This window comes from Uranotaenia lowii, chromosome 3 (genome assembly GCF_029784155.1).
Source record: "Uranotaenia lowii strain MFRU-FL chromosome 3, ASM2978415v1, whole genome shotgun sequence".
NCBI classification, from domain to species: domain Eukaryota; kingdom Metazoa; phylum Arthropoda; class Insecta; order Diptera; family Culicidae; genus Uranotaenia; species Uranotaenia lowii.
This window is the reverse complement of record NC_073693.1, coordinates 179,504,371-179,525,836: the sequence shown is the minus strand read 5'-3', so window position 1 is coordinate 179,525,836 and position 21,466 is coordinate 179,504,371. Positions and strand designations below refer to the sequence as shown.

General features: G+C 36.0%; 1 protein-coding gene across 1 annotated transcript; it reads left to right on the top strand.

Moving 5' to 3' along the window:
* The first annotated feature begins 360 nt into the window (after window positions 1-360).
* LOC129758508 (uncharacterized) lies at window positions 361-1,666 on the top strand. The gene is made up of 2 exons (XM_055756017.1): window positions 361-728; window positions 791-1,666. Exons 1-2 carry the CDS (start codon window positions 634-636, stop codon window positions 1,629-1,631), a joined length of 936 nt encoding a protein of 311 aa, XP_055611992.1. The 5' UTR covers window positions 361-633; the 3' UTR covers window positions 1,632-1,666.
* Window positions 1,667-21,466: the final 19,800 nt, after the last annotated feature.

Genomic DNA, 21,466 nt, shown 5'->3' with positions numbered 1-21,466 from the left:
TGACTTGTTTGCAAATTTTTTTAGCAGCGTGTATAGCCCAGTCACTCCTGATTGTAATAATGTGTACTTTGATACACTTCCTAGCTATGACATCATTCTACCGCAACCCGTTTTCAGTGAACAAGAAGTTCTGAAAGTGCTAAATTCTCTTGATCCCTCGAAAGGATCTGGGCCTGATGGGATTCCAACATCGCTTGTTGTAAAAATAGCTGCTTCGCTTGTCACACCGCTGTGCATGATTTTCAATCGATCGATCTTGGAAGGTACTTTTCCTACTCTGTGGAAAATCGCATCAATCTCACCGATCCATAAGTCAGGAAATGCTCATCGTGTGGAGAATTACAGGCCAATATCGATTCTTTGCTGCTTTTCCAAAGTGCTAGAAGTCCTGATATACGAGAGAATCTACTCAGCAGCCTCACCAATACTCACCGATGTCCAGCACGGGTTCATCAAGAAACGATCAACCTTGACAAACCTAATGATTTATGCCAGCGATTTGCATTCTGCAACAGGTAAAAAACTGCAAGTGGATTCGATATACGTAGATTTTGCTAAGGCTTTCGACAAAGTACCTCACAGAATCGTAAGAGAAAAACTTGATCGATATGGATTTCCCGAGTGGGCAACTAAATGGCTGTATTCGTATTTGCTGAATCGTCAAGGCTTTATAAACATTCGTGGGACTCACTCCTCCGTATTCGACATGCCGTCTGGTGTTCCGCAGGGTAGTCATCTTGGACCGCTTATCTTCGTGATTTTTATTAACGACCTGGCAACATTCCTTCAGTCGCCGAAACTGCTGTTTGCAGATGATCTTAAAATCTACCGGACCATTGATTCGATATTGGATTGTGTTGCGCTTCAGGAGGACGTCGATCGATTTATTAGTATGGTGCGGATTACACGGTATGGAGGTTAACGCCGAAAAATGTAAGTGTATAAGCTTTTTTAGAACTAGAGCCTCTGTTGTTTACGACTACGGTCTAAGGGACACCTCTCTCGAAAGAGTAACTTTTATTAAAGACCTCGGAATAACGTTTGACCAAAAGCTCTCGTTTGTCCAACACACCGCGACCACTGCAGCCAAAGCCTTTGCTTTGCTCGGCTTCCTGCGTCGGAATACACTAAGCTTTGAGGACCCGTATGCTTTGAAAACAGTTTTCTGCTCATTGGTACGCAGTGTTCTGGAATATGCGGTTCCGGTCTGGGCACCCTACCACTCTGTTCACAGTGAAAGACTCGAAAGGATTCAGAAAAAATTCCTCCGCTACGCCCTGCGACGATTGCCATGGCAAGATCCCGTACGGTTACCACCCTACTCTGAGAGGTGTGCCTTGCTATCAATGACGTCTTTGAGCCAAAGAAGAACTTTTCTACAGCGCACCTTCGTTTACGATATCTTGACAAATGCCGTTGACTGCCCGCAATTGCTTCAGAGATTGAACATATACGTTCCAGCACGCCGACTGCGTAATCAAACTATGTTTTGGCTGCCAAGAAGCAGGACTGTCTTCGGAGAGAATCACCCCCTCTTTCGATGTTGTGAAGTTTTCAATGCTGTTTCTCACTTGTTTGACTATCATGTTACAAAATCTAAGTTTAAATGTGCAATCCGTGACGTCACCTAACATAATTGCTATGTAATTTAATTATAAGCTAATCTTAAACAATCAGTCTGTATGACAATAGTCAAAGACTCCAGAATAAAATAAAATAAATAAATAGACTTGCTATTTCATCCAAGAATCACGTGCATGTAACCTGTGCTACGAACAGTAGAAGAAATAAAAAAGCCCGCCAAAATTTTACTATCAAATTTTTAATCATCAGCAGGCTTTGATTTGCTTTCCAGTGAACGTGAACTTTGGATGGTCGTTTCTAATGCACAGCCAGGCTTCCGAAAAGTACTGGCGAACGACAGTATTCTTGCGAATGTCGCACATGCACCTCGATGAAAGCTTCCCGAATATTTCTTCCCCGACAGTTTTAAAAGGAGCGCTCGTGTAATGTACAGCGATGGCTTGTTTTACCTCATGCGATTGTTTTTTCGTGAATATGTAATTTTTTTATGCTTCGTGAAAGTTTTGGGAAAATCTTGGTGACAGTTTTCAGTGCGTTGAATTTCGCATGACAGTACTACCACTGACCACACTGACATGACACTTAGAACGAAAATTCAACCATTTTCTGTCTAATTTTTGGTTGTCAGATTTTGCAGGTTCGCAATACCGACGGCAGGTGGCGAACCTGAAAAAATTGACAAAAAATACCCTGTAGGAAAAACGGTCCTGTTTAGCCCGATTTTATCGTAGAAATTGCGTGTTTTATTTTTAAAGTTGGGTGGCATTTCCTAACTGGGATAGCATTTCTTCAAATCGATCGATGCGCACTCTGGAATCGACATTGCGTGCTGTTGGCAAAATTATCCAGAAAACGAAATCGAGTGTCCAGTCAGTATGGTCACTCTGTCCGTCCGGTTACTCCGTCCGACTGTAGCCGAGATTCGCTCGGGCTGAGTTGATTTCGAACGAACGTATTTTCCTTTTGCTTGAAGCTACTGCGGGTGGTGATCACCCCAATCACCCTCCCCTTTTCGCCTAACCTGCACCGGCAACAAATATTGCGTTACGCGCCGATCGTATGCTGCTGCTCGGTGCGAATAGATGGCTCGTTCGATCTATTCGATCTGAGCAGCAGCGCATATGATCGGGCATGGTTACGGTATGGGCACGACAGTCACCCGTGACAGTCCTGCCCAAACTGTCACGCCCTGCAGCCGACAGTTAGGATGAAATTATTTTCGAAACAGGAGGCATGAAGGGATGAAAACCAAACTGTCGGTTGGGTTCGCTACAGCTTAAAGCACAACATTTTCGGTAACGCATGCTTTGAGCCGATTGTTCAGATACTTTTTTTTTTTTTTTTTTTTTTTTGTTTTTCTGGGATTTTAAGATTGTTCAGATACAGCCTGGGTTCTCGCACGTGTGCGATGTAGCCGAAGCATTACGGTTCGTTACCGACGGTACAGCAGCGAACCGAGTGGTAAGGAAAACCGAGACAGTTTGTTTGGCAAGAAAAAAGCTGTCATAGCAAAGCTGTACTTTTCGGAAGCCTGTGCACAGCCCATGGTGATGATTTTTTTTTTTTTTAATATGTCTTTATTGGTCTTTTAATCATTACATTTAAGTTACAGTATTAAAGTTAAATTAAAGTGTTCAGATCAATTATGATCAGTTCAACTCTTTGATACAGTTAATTTTAAACATTGTTTATTTGATTTAAATTTGCTTAAGCAATAAATAATTTGATTTATAGGAGAATATCCTGTTGAGCAAAAAAAAAATGTATAAACTTAATCCTAAATCCTAAAAACTAACTTAATTGTAAAGAGAACGAATCTCTGCGATGGAAGACTGCATCGATTTGCCTCTGAAGTTGGAGATGATGTTGTTGCCCATCTCTCCGATCGATTCTATGCCTGCAATCCGATGAAGATCTTCGGTGCTGTGCCAAGGTGGAAGCCGCAAAATCATTTTCAGAACCTTGTTCTGAATCCTCTGGACGGCTTTCTTCCTCGTCGCGCAGCAGCTAGACCAAATCGGAACTGCATACATTATCGCTGGTCGAAAGACCTGTTTGTAGATTAACATCTTATTTCGCAGACACAACCTGGATTTCCTGTTGATGAGAGAATAAAGAGATTTAGTGTATTTATTACATTTAGATTGAATATCTTCAATGTGATTTTTTAAAGTAAGATTCCGATCAAGTGTAAGTCCCAAGTACTTCACGTGATCAGACCATTCTAATGAAACCCCATTAAAAGTTATGGAATAATTTTCATTAGGTTTTAAAAAATTTGCTCTTGGCTTATGGGGAAATAAAATAAGTTGAGTTTTGGAAGCGTTAGGAGAAATTTTCCACATTTTCAAGTAATTCAAAAAGGAATTTAAATTTTGTTGCAATCTACTGCGTACCACCCGTAAATTTCGACCTTTGGCTGAAAGCAAAGTATCGTCAGCAAATAATCTTCTACCTTTTCCTTCTGGGACATCAGGAAGATCAGAAGTAAAAATATTGTATAAAATAGGCCCAAGTATACTACCCTGAGGGACACCAGCTCTAATGGGTATCCTTTCAGAGCATGAATTTTGATAGCTTACTTGCAAAGTTCGGCTAGTCAAATAATTTTGAATAATTTTGGTGAGATATACAGGAAAATCAAATCGAGCTAATTTAGCTACTAAACCTTTGTGCCAAACACTGTCAAAAGCTTTTTCAATACCAAGAAGAGCAACACCAGTTGAATAACCTTCAGATTTGCTAGCGTTAATCATATTAGTTACACTCAAAAGTTGATGTGTAGTAGAATGTCCATGACGAAAACCAAATTGTTCATCAGGGAAAACAGAGTTCTGATTAATGTGAATCATCATTCTATTCAAAATAACTCTCTCAAATAGTTTACTTAAAGAAGGAAGCAAACTAATTGGTCGATAACTTGAAGGCTCTGAAGCACTTTTTCCAGGTTTCAAAATTGGAGTTATTTTGGCATTTTTCCATTTATTGGGAAAATGAGCCAAGTGAAAACATTTGTTGAAGATTTTAACTAAAAAATTTAAAGTACTTTCAGGCAACTTTTTAATAAGAATATAGAAAATCCCATCTTCCCCCGGAGCTTTCATATTTTTAAATTTTTTGAAAATCAATTTAAGTTCATCAATATTTGTCTCACAAGAACTTTCAAACACATTTTGCTTTGAAATAGGACTAACGTCAATAGGACTAACAACGTTTAAATTAAAATCATGAGCAGACTCAAATTGTTGGGCTAATTTTTGAGCTTTTTCTGAATTAGTTAAAAGAAGTTTATCCCCATCTTTCAAAGTAGGAATTGGCTTCTGGGGCTTTTTCAGAATTTTTGTTAATTTCCAAAATGGCTTTGAGTAGGGTTTTATGTCCTCTACTGCTTTAGCAAAATTTTAATTACGAATGAAATTTAAACGACGTTTGATCTCTTTTTGAAGGTCGCAATAAATAAATTTTAAATAAGGATCCCTAGTACGTTGATATTGGCGTCGACGAATGTTTTTCAGTCGTATCAAAAACTGAAGATCATCATCAATTAAAGGTTGATTAAATTTATGTTTAACTTTAGGTATTGAAGCGGCTTTAGCATTGACTATTGAAGTTGTCAAATTTTCTACAGCCAAATCAATATCTTCTATTGAATTCAGTGGAACGTTTACATCTAAATTACGTTCAATAAAATTCAAATATCGCTCCCAGTTAGCCTTTTGAAAGTTAAAAGTTGATTTTAAAGGGTTTTCAATGGGACTTTGGAATAAAGAAAATGTTACTGGAAGGTGGTCTGAATCGAGGTCCGCATGAGTAACTAATTGACTACAATGCTCGCCTAAATCCGTTAGAACCAAATCAATTGTGGAAGGATTTCTAATTGAAGAAAAACAAGTATGCCCATTAGGATATTCAACAGTATAATAACCTGCAGAGCAATCATTAAACAAAATATTCCCATTAGAATTTGATGAAATATTATTCCAAGATCGGTGTTTTGCATTAAAGTCACCAATAATAAAAAATTTAGATTTATTTCTGGTGAGTTTTTGTAAATCTCCCTTCAAAAAATTTTTCTGTTCACCGCTGCATTGAAAAGGCAAGTATGCGGCAACAATTATAATTTTCCCCATAGAAGTTTCTAATTCAATTCCAATTGTTTCTAAGACTTTTGTATTGAAAGAAGGAAGAAGTCTAAATTTGAGACGACTATTGATGACAATAGCTACACCCCCACCTTGTCGATCAAGTCGATCATTTCGTAAAATTTTAAAGAAAGCATTGCTTTTCAAGTTATTGTCTGGCTTTAAAAAAGTTTCAGTGATGGCAGCAATATGTATGTTTTGAGTTTTCAAAAATAAAAAGAATTCATCTTGGTTAGCCAGCAAAGATCTAGCGTTCCAATTCATAATATTTAAACATCTATTTGGATCCATGAGGGAATCGTAAAGTCATAATAATTTTGTTAGCATAATTAAAAGAAGTTTGGAAAGCTTCAAACATTGAATTTGCTTTCAACATAAGTTGCATCATTTCCATTAAATTTTGATGCAAAAATTTTAATTTTTCCTCAGTAATCTCACCCAAATCAACAAAATTGTTAGGATCAGAAAATGAAGGAGAAGAACAAGTATTTGAATTTCGGGGATTTTCCCAAGCCTTCGCATGAACGTTGAGACTTGGTTTTTTCCCATTTTTATTAGTTAAACCTGAAGAGGGAAACCCATTTTCAACCACCTCTGAGAACGATAAACAACGAGTCTGTGGCGCAGAATCAGCCCAGGTAACATTAAAATCACTTCGGGTATTACCCAGCCGTGATTCCAATGTAGGCCGAGGCTGACTGCGAACAGGCAGGTTGTTTGCCGGTCTGACGTGTGTAGACGAAAAAGAGGAAGGAGGAGAAGAACTTTTTCTGGAAACTTTGGGGTTTTTCCTAGAAGCAACAAATTTTGCCCTAACGGGACAGTCTAGAGAATTCGAGGAATGATTACCTGCGCAATTCGCACACTTAAAAAATTCTGTTTTTGGCTTATCACCACCAAAAAGGCATTTAGATTTTTCATGATCGAATGAGCCGCAAAACATGCATCTGGCATTCATTCTACAATTTTTAGTGCCATGACAAAAAGCTTGACAACGACGACATTGCGTAATGTTTTGTAAAAAATTGGTAGAAGATTTACGAAAAGGTTCGAATTTGACTCGACAATGAAACATAAGACGAGCCTTTTCAAGAATTTGCAAATTATTAACCTGATCCTTTTTAAAATGGATCAAATAAAGCTCAGGAGCAAAACCAACACTACTGGTATTATTCGTGTTGGTTCTTTTCCTCATTTGAATTACTTGAATTGGAGAAAAACCTAACAAAGAATTTAATTCATTTGTGATCTCATCTGGTGTTTGATCGCCAGTGAGACCACGAAGTACAACTTTAAATGGACGATCACTTCTAGTGTCGTAAGTAAAAAATTGATGTTTTTTATTATTCAAATAATTTAAAACCTTTTGAAAATCATTAAAAGATTCCGCCAATATACGAGCAGTTCCCCTTCGACCTATCTGAAAAGAAATCTTCACATCCTTTACGGAAGTGACGATTTCTTTTCGAAAGGCATTGAAGTCAGGAATCGTGACCGTTATTGGTGGAATCTTTTCGTTTTTAAGAGTATAAGAAGAAGAAGGTTTCTTAGTACTCTTATCAGAATTAAATATGAATATTTCCTCATCACCGATGTTATGAAGGACATCGAATGAGTTGGAAATTTCAATTTTTTTGGGCGATGGACCTGAATTAGGCTCGGCAATCCGTTTCCTACCGGCCCTTGAGCCAGCCGATGACTTCCCCATGCTGGAAAGAAAAGAGAAAATATGAATAAAAGAAAATGAAAATAATTTTAGCACTGAAAAGTGCTGATTGAAATACAGGTAAGGAAAAAATAAATAATGTAAAATGTTCCTGCAGGTACACAGCAACGATACGATGCTCCGGCGTACGTGTTGACGGCTCAACGGTACAGATGGAAGTGACCCCATGGTGATGATGAAAACAACTTCGCCAAGGGGAAAAAAGTCGGTCGACAAAATGGGTGCCATGACTTTTGATTCGTGTGAATAAAACCGAAAGTTGTATGAAAAGGTCCCTTTTCTTATGTGGGAGGGGTTCAAAACTATTACTAAAACCTTACCATGGTCCAAACACATACTTGTACCAAATTTCAGGCTGATCGGTTAAGCGGTGTGGATTTGTATAAGGTGCATACAAACATATATAGTCCAACTCATCTTTATATATTAGATATCAAAGTATCTCTCTTTTTTAAGTTCAATCTGTATCTATAAAAGAAAATACTCAGTTAAGATTCCGGTCGACGTAGTCCAAATTGGCGAGACTTTCGTTTGACGCCTGCCATCAGATTTTGTACAGTCATCTTATCAACTTTTTTGGGCGCAAAACACCAGTTTGCAGCATCGCAAGCTGAAAAAATAGCGCTGCTTATTAAATCGCTAACGCGATCGCTAATTTAAACCGCTAAATGAGCTGAAAAATTATCGCTTCAAGCTAAAAGCGCTAATCGCAAACTGTAATGAAAACTAAAATTGTTTATGAATGTCATGTTAGTTGAATTTAAAGAACACATTTGTTTTTGTTGAGTTGTTAACATTATAAACAGTTGGATTAGTCTATATAGAATGTTGTCAACTGCTCAAGCCAGTGAATGATTTAATAGATATGTACATGAAAAACACTCTCACATTTTACATCGAAAACACAAAAACAGTTAAATCAACCAAAATATTTAACAATAAATATCAATTATTAAGGGTTGTATCTCAATTCTTTATTAGCGATTGGTCATTGTATCCAGGTTCGATGCAAAATATTTAACTAGTTTTCACCTTTTTCAAGTTTGCAGGATAAAACTGCAAAATTCTCACGATAGAAGATTGCTAAACGAAAATCTTTGTACAATTCTTATTCGAGCTTAAAACAAAGGTTTACAAAACCAATTCATTCTATGGTGGTTTTATCTTATTTCTTATGAACTAATTCGTTAAAAATTGGTATTGTGAAAATTAAATATGTCAACCATTTTAAAAATAAAAAAACGGATAAGAGAATGTTAAAACAGCTTGAAATTGTTTAACAACTCTTGTTGGATTTTTTCACTATGAATGTTGCGGAAAGATGTGCTGAAAGAGAAACATAAAAATTAATCTGTGTAGTGAGTGGCGGTGATGTGTGATGACCCAAAACACTAATTTCATCTGACTCCAGTACGCACTCCTCCACTGAGATCATTCGAAGTGACAATTTTCGCTTGGCACGTATGTTGGGGTCAGAATGATACCCAATGCCTTCTCAATTTGATAAATGACAAAATTATGCTTCTATAAGTTATAAATTATCAGTTTGAAAAAAAAAATTAGAAGTTCAATTAGCGGAACCAAAATATAGCGGAACTTTGTATTTCGCTAGCTCAATCAAAATTTAGCGGCAGAATTAAAACGCTAACAAAAAGTTAGCGGACTTATTAGCGATTAGCGCTTTTGTGCCGAACACTGTCAGTTTGCTTTGAACTGATTCTCGCTACTTACAGTTTTTTGGGTCTACTTACGGGTTTGCTTAACTATCGTCCAGTATTTTTGGATTGGGAGAAGTTCTGGTGTGTTGGGAGGATTCTTATCGTTGGGCACAATCTGAATGCTATTAGCGGCATACCACTACCAGATAAGTCATGTTTCTTCAGGAAAGGCAGCAAACGCTTTTGAAGACACTTTTTTACGTAAACTTCCTGGTTGATGATACCGGCTGCAACAAAAATGTTGCTTTACAAGCCTCAGGTACAGATAGATCCCCAAACGAAATATTTCTTGGCAAACTTTGATAGTTTAATATGCTTGAAAATGTCTGCCACATTTCCCCATCCGGTTGCTGTATAAAACTCTTGTCCCTGAAGCAGTCTGAAGTGTGCCTTTATGTAGATTTCGTCGTCCATTACCACGCAATCAACAATGCCGTACACAGCTTCCGAGATCTTGTAAGGATTCTCTTATCGTTGCGATTTGCAGTCACAACCTTCGTATAAGTTGATAGTCCAATCGTTTTTTAGCTTCATGCACTGTTGTAGACGATATTCCCAACTTATTCAAGACATCTCGAACGGAGAGGTTGGGATTCTGCTTGAAAGCGCTAGCCACTCTTCTGTTCGTTACTGCTGCGCCCGACGTTCGGTTTCTCCCTGTACCAGGGTTTCTTTGGCCACACTCAACGATTTGGTATTTCTGCGTACGTGTAGTTTGGATTTCCACGACGCATGTACAAAACGCCATTTTGATAACTAAAGATCTAATGTCAAAATCCAAATAAAAGCATTATTCTACACACATACACCTATAAAATGAGGGGTGTTCAGGTTTTTATATGAAGGATAAGAAACAATGCAGCGAATAAGAGTTGACCACTTTTTGAACCGAATACGACCATTGAATTGCAAAAACTTCTTAACTTCTGTACGCACTATCTTCAAGATGAGAAGATGAGAAAATTACATCGAAATGTTTCTCGAACTTTTTCGAGTTCCTAATATCTAAATTTCCATAAAATTTCAGCTTTATCATCAATGAGCATTACCTTCATAGTCATATTTTCTTAAACGGCTGTATACACATTTAACCCGACAGGCGCATACATATAGAAACACTTTCCCCACAATGATCCTTTTTTTAAAATTTTACTTGAAGTAACAGGTGTATTAATTTTCTTCAGTTGACCAAGGGGTCAAACGTGCAAATTGATTTTTCTGAGCTCAGTTCGTGTCATTATTTCACACATTATATTTCTAAGTAGAGCACCACGCGGACACGTAACTAAACCAGTCAATTTTCTGCGAGAGGGTTCGCGTAACCAGCTGCTTATCATCGCTCAACGCGAAGCATCGAAAACAATTACGAAAAAAAAACAAACGAAAACTGTGCCGATAGCAGCAATGAAGAGGAGTAGATTTTTAATTTCGAAAGCTCCTTTTTTGAAATCGACATGAAAAGTGATCTTCTGCCTCTTCCAGATGCTTCGGGCTCAAACTTTATTTCTCAGCCTAGCGTGAAACGTGATTGATAAGTAGTGTTAAAAAAAAAGTTGTCTAAAGGTATCTCAGATATAAGATAGATACCAACTAGCTATTTGATAGTTCATTATCATCATAATGATAGACGCTTGTGTCACTTATATTTGTATCAAGTGTTCCACTTCACAGTGAATAGTTTATGTGCTTTTATTTTTTTTAATTTTTATTAAATCCGATATCTGATAATCTTCAAGGGGATGGAGACAGAGGTTTTTGCAAAGCATTGCTGGGCCATGAAATATGATTAAATGTCCTAGCAGTTCTTTATCCTCTAAGTGGCTCTCTGCATTATGAACTTCAATTCTTAATTGTATTCGAAACTCGGTTGCTCAATCAGAACTTTCAACGACCGTTTTTTAGGAAAATCGCAGATGTCCACAAGAAGTGACACGAGATCTCGACGTTACATGCATTTCTAAGTCACTAAAACCCAAATTTCGATTTTCGGGATTTCCTTTGATTCCCCTTTTGGTGATTTTTGAGAGTCATAAAACCGTAACTTTGAGTGCTTTGCACAGTCAGTTTTTTTGGGCCAATCTATAAAATGTATATGGTCGGTTTTCAAAATTCGATCATGATTTTTTTCTCAAACATCCATTGCTACCCTTTCATACATTACAAAATAAGTTTTAAGTTATTTAATCTTATAAATTGTTGAATTGTTTCTCTATTTATTTGTTTTTTGATTAAAAATTATTGATTGACGAGTGATTGGTAATCAAAGTTCAAAATTGTATATAGATAACCAATGAATAATTTTGCAATTCTTATTGAAAAAAACTATTAATTCTAATTAAAAACTTTCAATCATAACCTGGTTTTTTTTTATTGTTTTATTTTACCTTGAATTCCACCAAGTTGAATTGTAATTTGAAATTCCGATTCTTAAATTTTTCTATCAAATTTTATATTCTGGCAATTCATATTAGGAGCTCTTCATATTTTAATTTATTCTCAAAATCAATTTTAATATTAATCTGTTTCTAAATTCCGATTTTTTTAATTTAATTTTGTGATCTGGATTTTTGCTGAGTTTTTTTATATGGATCTCGTTCTATTTTGGCCCGGTTTCAAGAACAAATAGAACAAAAGACTTTAAATAACAAAAAATAATAATAATACAAAAAAAAAGTTAAAAAGTTCATTTGAAGGTTTTCAATGTATCGTAAAACGGTATTAGATTGATCATTTTTTTTTTCAATATTTCTCGATATTTTTTTCTGTTAAAGGGAATATGGCGTGTTTCATATTTTTAAAACCAGTACTGGACTCCTATGAATGTAAAACATGGTTGCAGAAATTTATTAGACTACTTTAAATTTGAGTTAAACATCAATTTCGTCTTTGTTTAAAATTTGATGCTTTGATCATTGATCAGTCTCTAATTTGTCGGTTTTAACGAGTTTTCTTGATCATCAAAAATACAAAACACCTTCATTAAATGTACAAATGCTAGTAATTGATAAACCAAGGCAGTTCGTGTGTTAAGGCCGAACAACAATTAAAATCGAAAGATGGACAATGAGGCTGCATAAATTAAGGGGCTAAATTTTTAACATAACTTATAAAATTTTAACTACAAAACAAAGATGAAATTTTGCCTTCATTTAATTCCCTAGGCCCTCGCACTATTTCCCTTTTATTTTTTTCCTTCAAACTTTATCATTTCAAAGGGTTTCTAGCCTTTTGTCCTAGACTGACTTACTCATAGAAAACGTCCCTTTTTTTAAATACCAAAAATTTACCTCAAAATACAACAAAAACTACACCAAAACTATAAATTTACTAAGGAAGAAAGTTTGAACTGTCACATAAATCAACCTGCTGCTTCTAAACGCTTTGATTTCATCAGGAAGGCTGTTTGTTTGCGAGCCTTCGAAAATATAGATATTTCAATATTTTGAAATAAAATTTTTACTTACATTTGAAATTTTCAAAAAACCAAAACCAAGTTTTTCCCAATTTGAACTCAACTTATAGGTTTTTAAACGTAGAAAAAATATTTTAACTTTAGACTCAGTTATTACTGATTATGTGAAAAAAAATTTCATGTCGATCAAAGCTACGGATCAACCGTGGGTTGTACAGACGCTTGCGAGGATGCGTCTGGCGATTTAGTCAGTGATTTGACTTTTAGCTTTACATTTCAGGCAATTTTCTACTGGCAATAGATAAAAAAACACTGTTTGGAACTTTTATTTCGCCTTATCGAATATATCTCTAAAATCAAACTCACCAAACATGACATACTTAAATATACGCCTGCGCTTTCTGAAGTCATTATCTGCACAACAGCAGAAATATTTTAAAGCTTTAAAACTTTTAAAGCCGGAAAAATGGAGGGTGTTAGAGGAGGATTTGATATTTTTGTTTAAAAAAAACCTTTAAAATGAAGAATGTTGAAAATCAAAAATCTCGAGTTAAACAAAAAACGCATCTCCAGTTTTTTCCTGTATCTAATACTTGTACTACAACCTAGTTGATGCAACAAAAAGCTGATGTTTTCGTTTGCTCCTAATTTGAGATATAGCAGCTCAAAAATTGATAAATTTTTACACAATAATGCTCCTAGCTTCGAATGACAATAAGACAGTCATGCACAGTCTTCGAGAAAAAGATGCGTTTTGTTGTGTTGAGAAAGTGTCTAACTATTCATGTAGACAATACTCTATCTATTCACTGAAAGAAATGAGTATCACAAATTTCTACGGTGTTGACACGTCCTGATTATTATTTTAAAAAAAATAAAGAGCTTGTTATATGAAGTAACTTTGTAGAACAAATGATTTGTCTGAAACGCACCGATTTTGTGTTATTAATTTTGTCTCGCTAAATGGACCACTCTGCAGTGGCGTAGCGCATGATGAAGCCTTCGACTGTCGCTTCGATGGTGAACACCATGAGTCCAACATCGATGCCATAGATCGGCTGAAGGGCTGTTCAACATCTGGTTTAGAACATCCGAAAAGTGCGGATTGTATAGTAATTTCGTAAATGCGGTAAATGAAAACTCAAATCATTCCTTTATTTCCGAAGTCCAAATTAAATAAAATAAATAAAACTAAAACCCAAAATGGTTTTAAATTTTTTGATCATTGGTCTACGATAAGCTTGTGCACAGACATACAGAGGCTTTTTTTTCTCTAAATTTAAGATTTTTTATATCAAACTCTGGCATCCCTGGATCCTATTTTTGGTGAACACTTCAGCCAGCTGTCAAAACTTTTTTCAATATGGCTTAACGTGCGATTTGGCATTTGAGATCACCATACTACATTCATCATGGGCCCGACTAGTAAAACCACTGACAGAGGTGACAGGTCGTTTTGTCAAAAATCAGGACAACGCGTTGAAAAAATCAGGATTTTTCAGGACACCACTAAATTGGTGAAATCAACATGCAGATAGCATAACTTAAGGCAAAATATAGGTGCTAAGACGCCTCGAATTATACAACTGAAGCAAGAATAACCTTGGCTGGCCAGTAGTTCATATCGAAAAGCATATCATTTAAATATCATTTGAACCAAAGATTATCATTGGTTCAACTGATCTAACTACTTTATTTAAGATTTGTTTGATGTTCTCATTATTTAGCAATATATTTAGTTATGATTTGGATATTTTTTTAAAAATCAGGACAAATCAGGACATTTATGGGCCATTTTTTCAAAAATCAGGACAATTCAAGCGTTTTTGAAAAATCAGGACGGCTTCTCGAAAATCAGGACAAATCCTGAAAAATCAGGACACCTGGCACCCCTGACCACTGACCACACTGACATGACACTTAGAACAACAATTCAACCATTTTCTGTCTAATTTTTTGTTGTCAGATTTTTCAGGTTCGCAATACCGACGGCAGGTGGCGAACCTGAAAAATTTGACAAAAAATGCCCTGTAGGAAAAATGGTCCTATTTAGCCCGATTTTATGGTAGAAATTGCGTGTTTTATTTTGAAAGTTGGGTGGCATTTCCTAACTGGGATAGAATTTCTTCAAATCGATCGATGCGCACTCTGGAATCGACATTGCGTACTGTTGGAAAAATTGTCCAGAAAACGAAATCGAGTATGGTCAGTGGTAAAACTACCAAAATGAGCGTGGCGACGAACGTATTAAGGCATGCATTAGGAGCAAGGTGAGGTGTATTTTCGCCTTTTAAAGTACTTTCAGCGTATTTTTTGCTACAGTTGAGTTGAGTATAGGTTTTTTAAACCTATACTTAAAAATCATCGAAAATATATTATTTTAAAAAAAAAAACATTTAACAAAATTGATAGCCTTGCTCAATCAATGAAAATCCATTGGCGATAAGTATTTTGTTATACAAAGTCATACATGCGATCATGGAATTCGAAATGCATTTGATTGAATAACAATTCCTATCATTAAAAAACAACAAAAACAAATTTAGTATTCGGGAAATTACGATTTTTGACATAGGAAATTGGCCATAAGTTGGTAGTGAATAGTCTATCAAGCTAAGCTAAGCTGCTAAATCTATACTTCAAAATCACGAAAAAATTGACGTTTGAAGTTTTTTTTTCACAAATTCAAAAGAGAATAAAAGTTATTAGCGAATTAATCACCTAAATTTTTATGTCAATCATCTAATTAAGAATCTCAAGTCAAATTTCCATTTTGGCCTTTGAGTTCTGATTCTGATTTTCGTATCTGAATTTCAAATAAATATGAAATATGATAACGGAAGTTCATATTTCAAGTTTGTTTTTCATCCAAAAAATAAATATAAAATGATTATGAACTTCGAATTTTAGTTTTGAACGTTAGAAAGGATTTTTTAACTGAACAATTGCCAAAATTTTAGCTTTATTAAGAAACCGGTTTCGGAATTTGAAATCTGTGCATTAATGAAGAGTTCAACTTGAATTTAGAATAAGAATTTGGGAGTGGAGCTGAACTCAAGCCACTTCTCCCATACACAGCAAAAAAAAATGTAACGATGGACGATGTAATTTCTGTGCATGATGTAAATTCATTGATTAATGTTGTTATTTTACATATTTTTTGCATAAAATAAACTTACATCGAAAACGAGAAAAAATCACATGTTTTCAATGCTTTGGGTACATCATTTTGATGTACTTCATTTTTGATGTAATATCACACGACCGTTAGTAGCAAGTAGCTTATTTGACGTTTGTTGTTTTTCAATTTTTCGTTCTCATCAAACATTGTGCAAATTTTTATAAAGTTTAAAAAGATTCACCCAACATGTGAGTAACGCTAACTTCCTTAAAACTTAAGCAAAACCATTGCGTATAGTTACATTTGATATTTTGTTGTATTTTAGGGGATAACAACGGCGGAAGTGGATATTTTTAACCTCTGTTTTCCGGTTGCGCTTACGTTGGAAGATGTCTGAAAAAGCCGTAATGGATGTCGATCAGGATAAATTTTATTTGAATAAAGTGCCCAAGCTGATGGATCCTCAGTTCATGCTGCTCAAGGCATAGCCGGAAAGTCCAAAAGTTGGTCTCCATATATCCGGATTGGTTTTATTGTCTTTTGTGTGTATCCTGCATATCATCAGAGAACCGGAGAAGAACCGCAAAAATGGCACAAAACTCTTGGAGCAACATAAATTGTTAAAAAAAATCACATAGAGAATCGCAAACTGTCTTATCCATCAGAGCGTAACCCAAAAGCAAGATGTGAACAAAGAGAAGTTGCTGCACTCTCCTTTCGATGTACAATAATTTACTTTTTTATTTATTTTAGAGAAACCTGGCGAAATCGTATAAAATAACCTCAGTTCAAAATGGCCTGTGGGACCATCTCAAAATAAAAAAAATATCGTAGCTTCATCACGATTCTAGTACTATGAACAAGAACCAGAATTGAAATAAAATTTGTGATAATTGTAATTATGTTAATTATGATGTATTGTTAACTAAAACGAAACGCCTTGAACTAAATCTTCGATAAATTTATTCTTGAATCGAACTCGTTTCTTATGTTGTCTGATTGAACCAAATAGGTTTTGTTAACTCTGGGAATCTAAATTCTATACGCGAATTTAAAATGGTTAAAACTGGATCAGATATTCAATTTGAAGCGACTATTCTTAAACTTGCCAAATGTCCTATCGAAGTGTCAATTCCTGAAAATACTCCAGCAAACAATTTAATTTGGGATAAGATGCTTTCGGGTTCGGAAGCATGTCTCGGTGGGAATTCACTTTTAGCATAGGTAGTAGGTAAATAGTATGTAGCATCCCAATAACTTGCTGATTCCGGTATTTGAAAATCCATGCATAAGCAAATTAAAAATGATCAGATAAATTTCATTGATAATAATTTCGCTTTGTCGATTTATTTTTTATTTACTAGTTAGTACTACATTGAAGAGAGATTCACAAGTCTACAGAAAACACTTTTCAATAGCAACATCCTCTAAATATCAACAAAACGCTGACATCGCTGCTATGCTCTCGTTTGATTACTTTGATTCAATACATATATTTCGTGTAATTTTTTACATCTATTCAACGTATGAAATTCAAGTGATATTGATGTAATATTAGATATGTTTGGCGACTCAGTTTATGTGCAAGTTTTTGATGCAATATAGCAATACTTTTTTTGCTGTGTAGGCTAAAAACCTCCTCATTACTTTTTTATTTATGTCTCCTTCTATAATCTTTTTTCGAATGATGTTTTGTACAATATTTTCACATTTTCGAATATGATCCCTAGCTTAACTGAAATTATAAAAAATGATTTAAAATGAAAGTAGCTCAAAGAGTCGAGAGCGACATCTAAATCTGCCAAGATTTAGCAAAAATGTAAGGAAATTTTATACCCTAGATTTAGAATTCAAAATTTAGCGTTCAAGGCTAAGCTATGAAACAGGATTGAAATTTTCAAGTCACATTTTTCAGTTTGAAATTGAAAAAAAAACTTTCGTATGGAATACAGGCAGAGAAAACCAGGTCCATTGGAACAAAAAAAAAAAAAAACTGATTTTGTATCATAAAATTCTTTTTTTCAAACGAACTTTTTTTACTTAAACAAATGTTTTATGATCGAGTACCTAAACCTCCTGCAAGACCAAGTGCAATTGACCTCTCACTCTGCTCAAATTCATTATCATTGGATTGCCAGTGGAAGGTAATCCCTGATCTCAATGGTAGTGACCACTTGCCAATCAAAATTACAATCACCAATGGGGCCAGCTCTTCAAATCCAACAAATATGGTATATGACCTTACAAGACACATCGACTGGAAAAAGTACTCGGACGAAATAACAAAATCCATCGATTCTATGAATGTTTTACCCCCTTTAGAGGAGTATAACTTTCTTTCACGTACAGTTGCGTTCAAAAAAGAATGAAATCGCGTGAAGCTGCGCACCCACTTTCAAATTTGAGAAGCTGACATTTCTCTCTTGGTTGACATTTTTTTCATGAAAATTTCACACAACTTAGTTCAACTATCCAACAAACACTCTACAAAATTTGAAGTCTATACAATGACTAGAAACAAAGATACAGTTATTTCCGTAAAAAAGGGAAATTTGGAGTAACTTCACTAAATTTGCTGTATCTTCGACAATTTTCATTGAAAAATCCTGAAATTTGGTCCAAAGTTGTAAAAATGTTTGATCTAATATCAGGCCAAGTTTCATTAAAATCGATGAACGTGATCAAAAATGGTGCCGGGTTGAAAATCAGGTTCATTATCGCCCAGCAGACGTTTTCATTCTTTTTTGGACGGATGTTTGTATGGAAAACATCGTAGTCAATGTATTCTTGCTTTTTTCTTTAACAAAATCAAAATGTATTACAAAGAATGTTGTAAATTGATTAAAACTTCATTCCTGCTTTGTTTAGAAATAGAAATTGTTCCAACAGAGCTGGTATTGAAACACAAGAGCAAATAGAATACTTACTTTAATTGTGTACACATTTGTTTATCGGAATAATTAGCAGGTCATTTCTGAAACTCTGTTCTTATTTTGAACTCTGTTGCAATATTTTCTCTTCCGAAACAAAGCACGAATGAAGTTTTTATCAATTTACAACATTCTTTATAATAAATTTTGATTTTGTTAAAGAATAAACCAAGAATACATGGATTACGATGTTTCCCATACAAACATCCGTCCAAAAAAGAATGAAATCGTCTGCTGGGCGATAATGAACCTGATTTTCCACCCGGCACCATTTTTGATCACGTTCATCGATTTTGATGAAACTTGGCCTGATATTAAATCAAACATTTTTACAACTTTGGACCAAATTTCAGGATTTTTCAATGAAAGGTGTCGAAGATACAGCAAGTTTAGTGAAGCAATTCCAAATTTCCCTTTTTAACGGAAATAGCTCTATCTTTGATTCCTGTCATTGCATAGACTTCAAATTTTGTAGAGTGTTAGTTGGGTAGTTGAACTAAATTGTGTGAAATTTTCATGAAAAAATATCAATCGAGAGAGAAATGGCAGCTTGTTAAAGTTGGAAGTAGGTACGCAGCTTCACGCGATTTCATTCTTTTTTGAACGCAACTGTATGATACATGAAAGTGCACTTTGCGCTCAAACAAAACCGATCCCAAATTCATCTATTCCTAGAAGGCCTCCTAATCCATGGTGGGACCAGCAATGTTCCAAGCTTTATAAGGACAAATCGAAAGCATTTAAAGATTTTCGAAAACATGGAACTCTCGTCCTTTTTGAAACCTATGTTACCCTCGAAAATCAGTTTAAAAAATTGATCAAAGGGAAAAAGAAGGCGTATTGGCGGAATTTTGTAGGCGGTTTATCACGGGAAACATCTCTGAGTACCTTGTGAAAAGTTGCACGAAGCATGCGTAATCGATCTTCTACAAATGAAAATGAGGAACATTCACATAGATGAATATTCAACTTCGCACGGAAAGTCTGTCCAGATTCCACACCTGTGCAAAAAATAATCCGGAACGTGCCTCCTGATAGGTGTGGTCTGGATTCCAGCTTTTCGATGGTCGAATTTTCACTTGCCCTTCTCTCTTGCAACAATTAAGCTCCGGGAATTGATAAAATCAAATTTAACTTGTTGAAAAACCTTCCGGACGCCGCCAAATTTCGCTTGTTAAATTTATTTAATCAATTCTTGGAGAACAACATTGTTCCCCAAGAGTGGAGACAAGTAAGAGTTATCGCTATCCAAAAGCCCGGAAAACCAGCGTCCGATGCGAATTCGTACCGTCCAATAGCGATGTTGTCTTGTATACGCAAGTTGATGGAGAAAATGATTTTGTTTCGTTTGGATAAATGGGTAGAAGCAAATGGTCTCCTTTCAGATACTCAATTTGGGTTTCGAAGGGGCAAAGGGACAAACGATTGTCTTGCTTTGCTGTCTTCAGAGATACAAATGGCGTACGCAAAACGTGAGCAAATGGCTTCAGTGTTTCTAGACATAAAGGGAGCTTTTGATGCAGTCTCAATAGAGGTGTTGTCAGACAAGTTGCACTCCCGGGGTCTGCCTCCACTATTGAACAACATCTTATACAGCTTGCTTTGTGAGAAACATCTGAACTTTGCTCACGGAGATATTGCAGTTAGAAGAACCTCTTACATGGGCCTCCCTCAGGGTTCATGTTTAAGTCCACTTTTGTACAACTTTTACGTAAGTGACATCGACAGTTGTCTCTCTGAAGGCTGCACTCTAAGACAACTTGCAGATGACGGCGTGGTGTCTGTAACAGGATCCTCCGAGTCTCATCTGCACAGACCTTTACAAGATACTTTAGACAGATTGTCTTCCTGGGCTTTGGGGCTTGGGATTGAGTTTTCCCCACAGAAAACGGAGATGGTTGTTTTCTCTAAAAAACATAGACCTGCTCAACCTAAGCTTCAACTCCTAGACAGAACGATCACTCAATCGAGGTGTTTTAAGTATCTTGGGGTTTGGTTTGATTCCAAATGTACCTGGAGAGCCCATATTGAGTATCTGAAAGGAAAATGCCAACAAAGAATCAATTTTCTCCGATCAATCACTGGCACCTGGTGGGGAGCCCATCCAGAAGATCTTTTAAAATTGTATCGAACAACCATTCTTTCAGTGATGGAATATGGTAGCTTCTGTTTCCAGTCAGCTGCCAAATCTCACCTCATCAAACTCGAGCGTATCCAATACCGCTGTCTCCGCATCGCTTTGGGCTGTATGCCCTCAACGCACAACATGAGTCTTGAAGTTTTGGCAGGAATTCTCCCTTTGAAAAATCGATACAATCTACTATCACTTCGGTTCCTCATCAGGTGTGAGGTCATGAACCCATTGGTGATCGTTAATTTTGAAAGGTTACTTGAGCAAAATTTTCGAACAAGTTTTATGTCTATATACTATGTCCTCATGTCAATGCAGGTAAACCCTTCTTCGTACTCTCCAACTCGTGTTTTCAGCCCAGACTACGATAATTCTTCTGTCCAGTTTGATTTGTCTATGCAGCAGGAAATTCGTGGAATCCCGGATCCGCATCGCCCACTTCTGATTCCAAGAATTTTCGAAGCTAAATATAGAAACGTCGATGCTGATAAAATGTACTTTACCGACGGGTCTCTAATTGAGGAATCAACGGGATTTGGAGTTTTCAACGAAACAACGAGCGCCTCTTATAATCTCCAGTCACCATGCTCTGTATATATAGCAGAGTTAGCTGCTATTCACTGGGCCTTGGACAGCATCGCCTCACGGCCAGTTGGGCACTACTATATTGCAACGGATAGTCTAAGCTCTGTTGAAGCAATG

Excerpts from the sequence above, each read along its gene's own strand:
- LOC129758508 (XM_055756017.1), top strand. The coding sequence starts at position 634 with ATGGCTGTATTCGTATTTGCTGAATCGTCAAGGCTTTATAAACATTCG. Across the intron at positions 729-790 it reads GCCGTCTGGTGTTCCGCAGG|TCGCCGAAACTGCTGTTTGC; the intron begins GTAGTCATCTTG and ends ACATTCCTTCAG.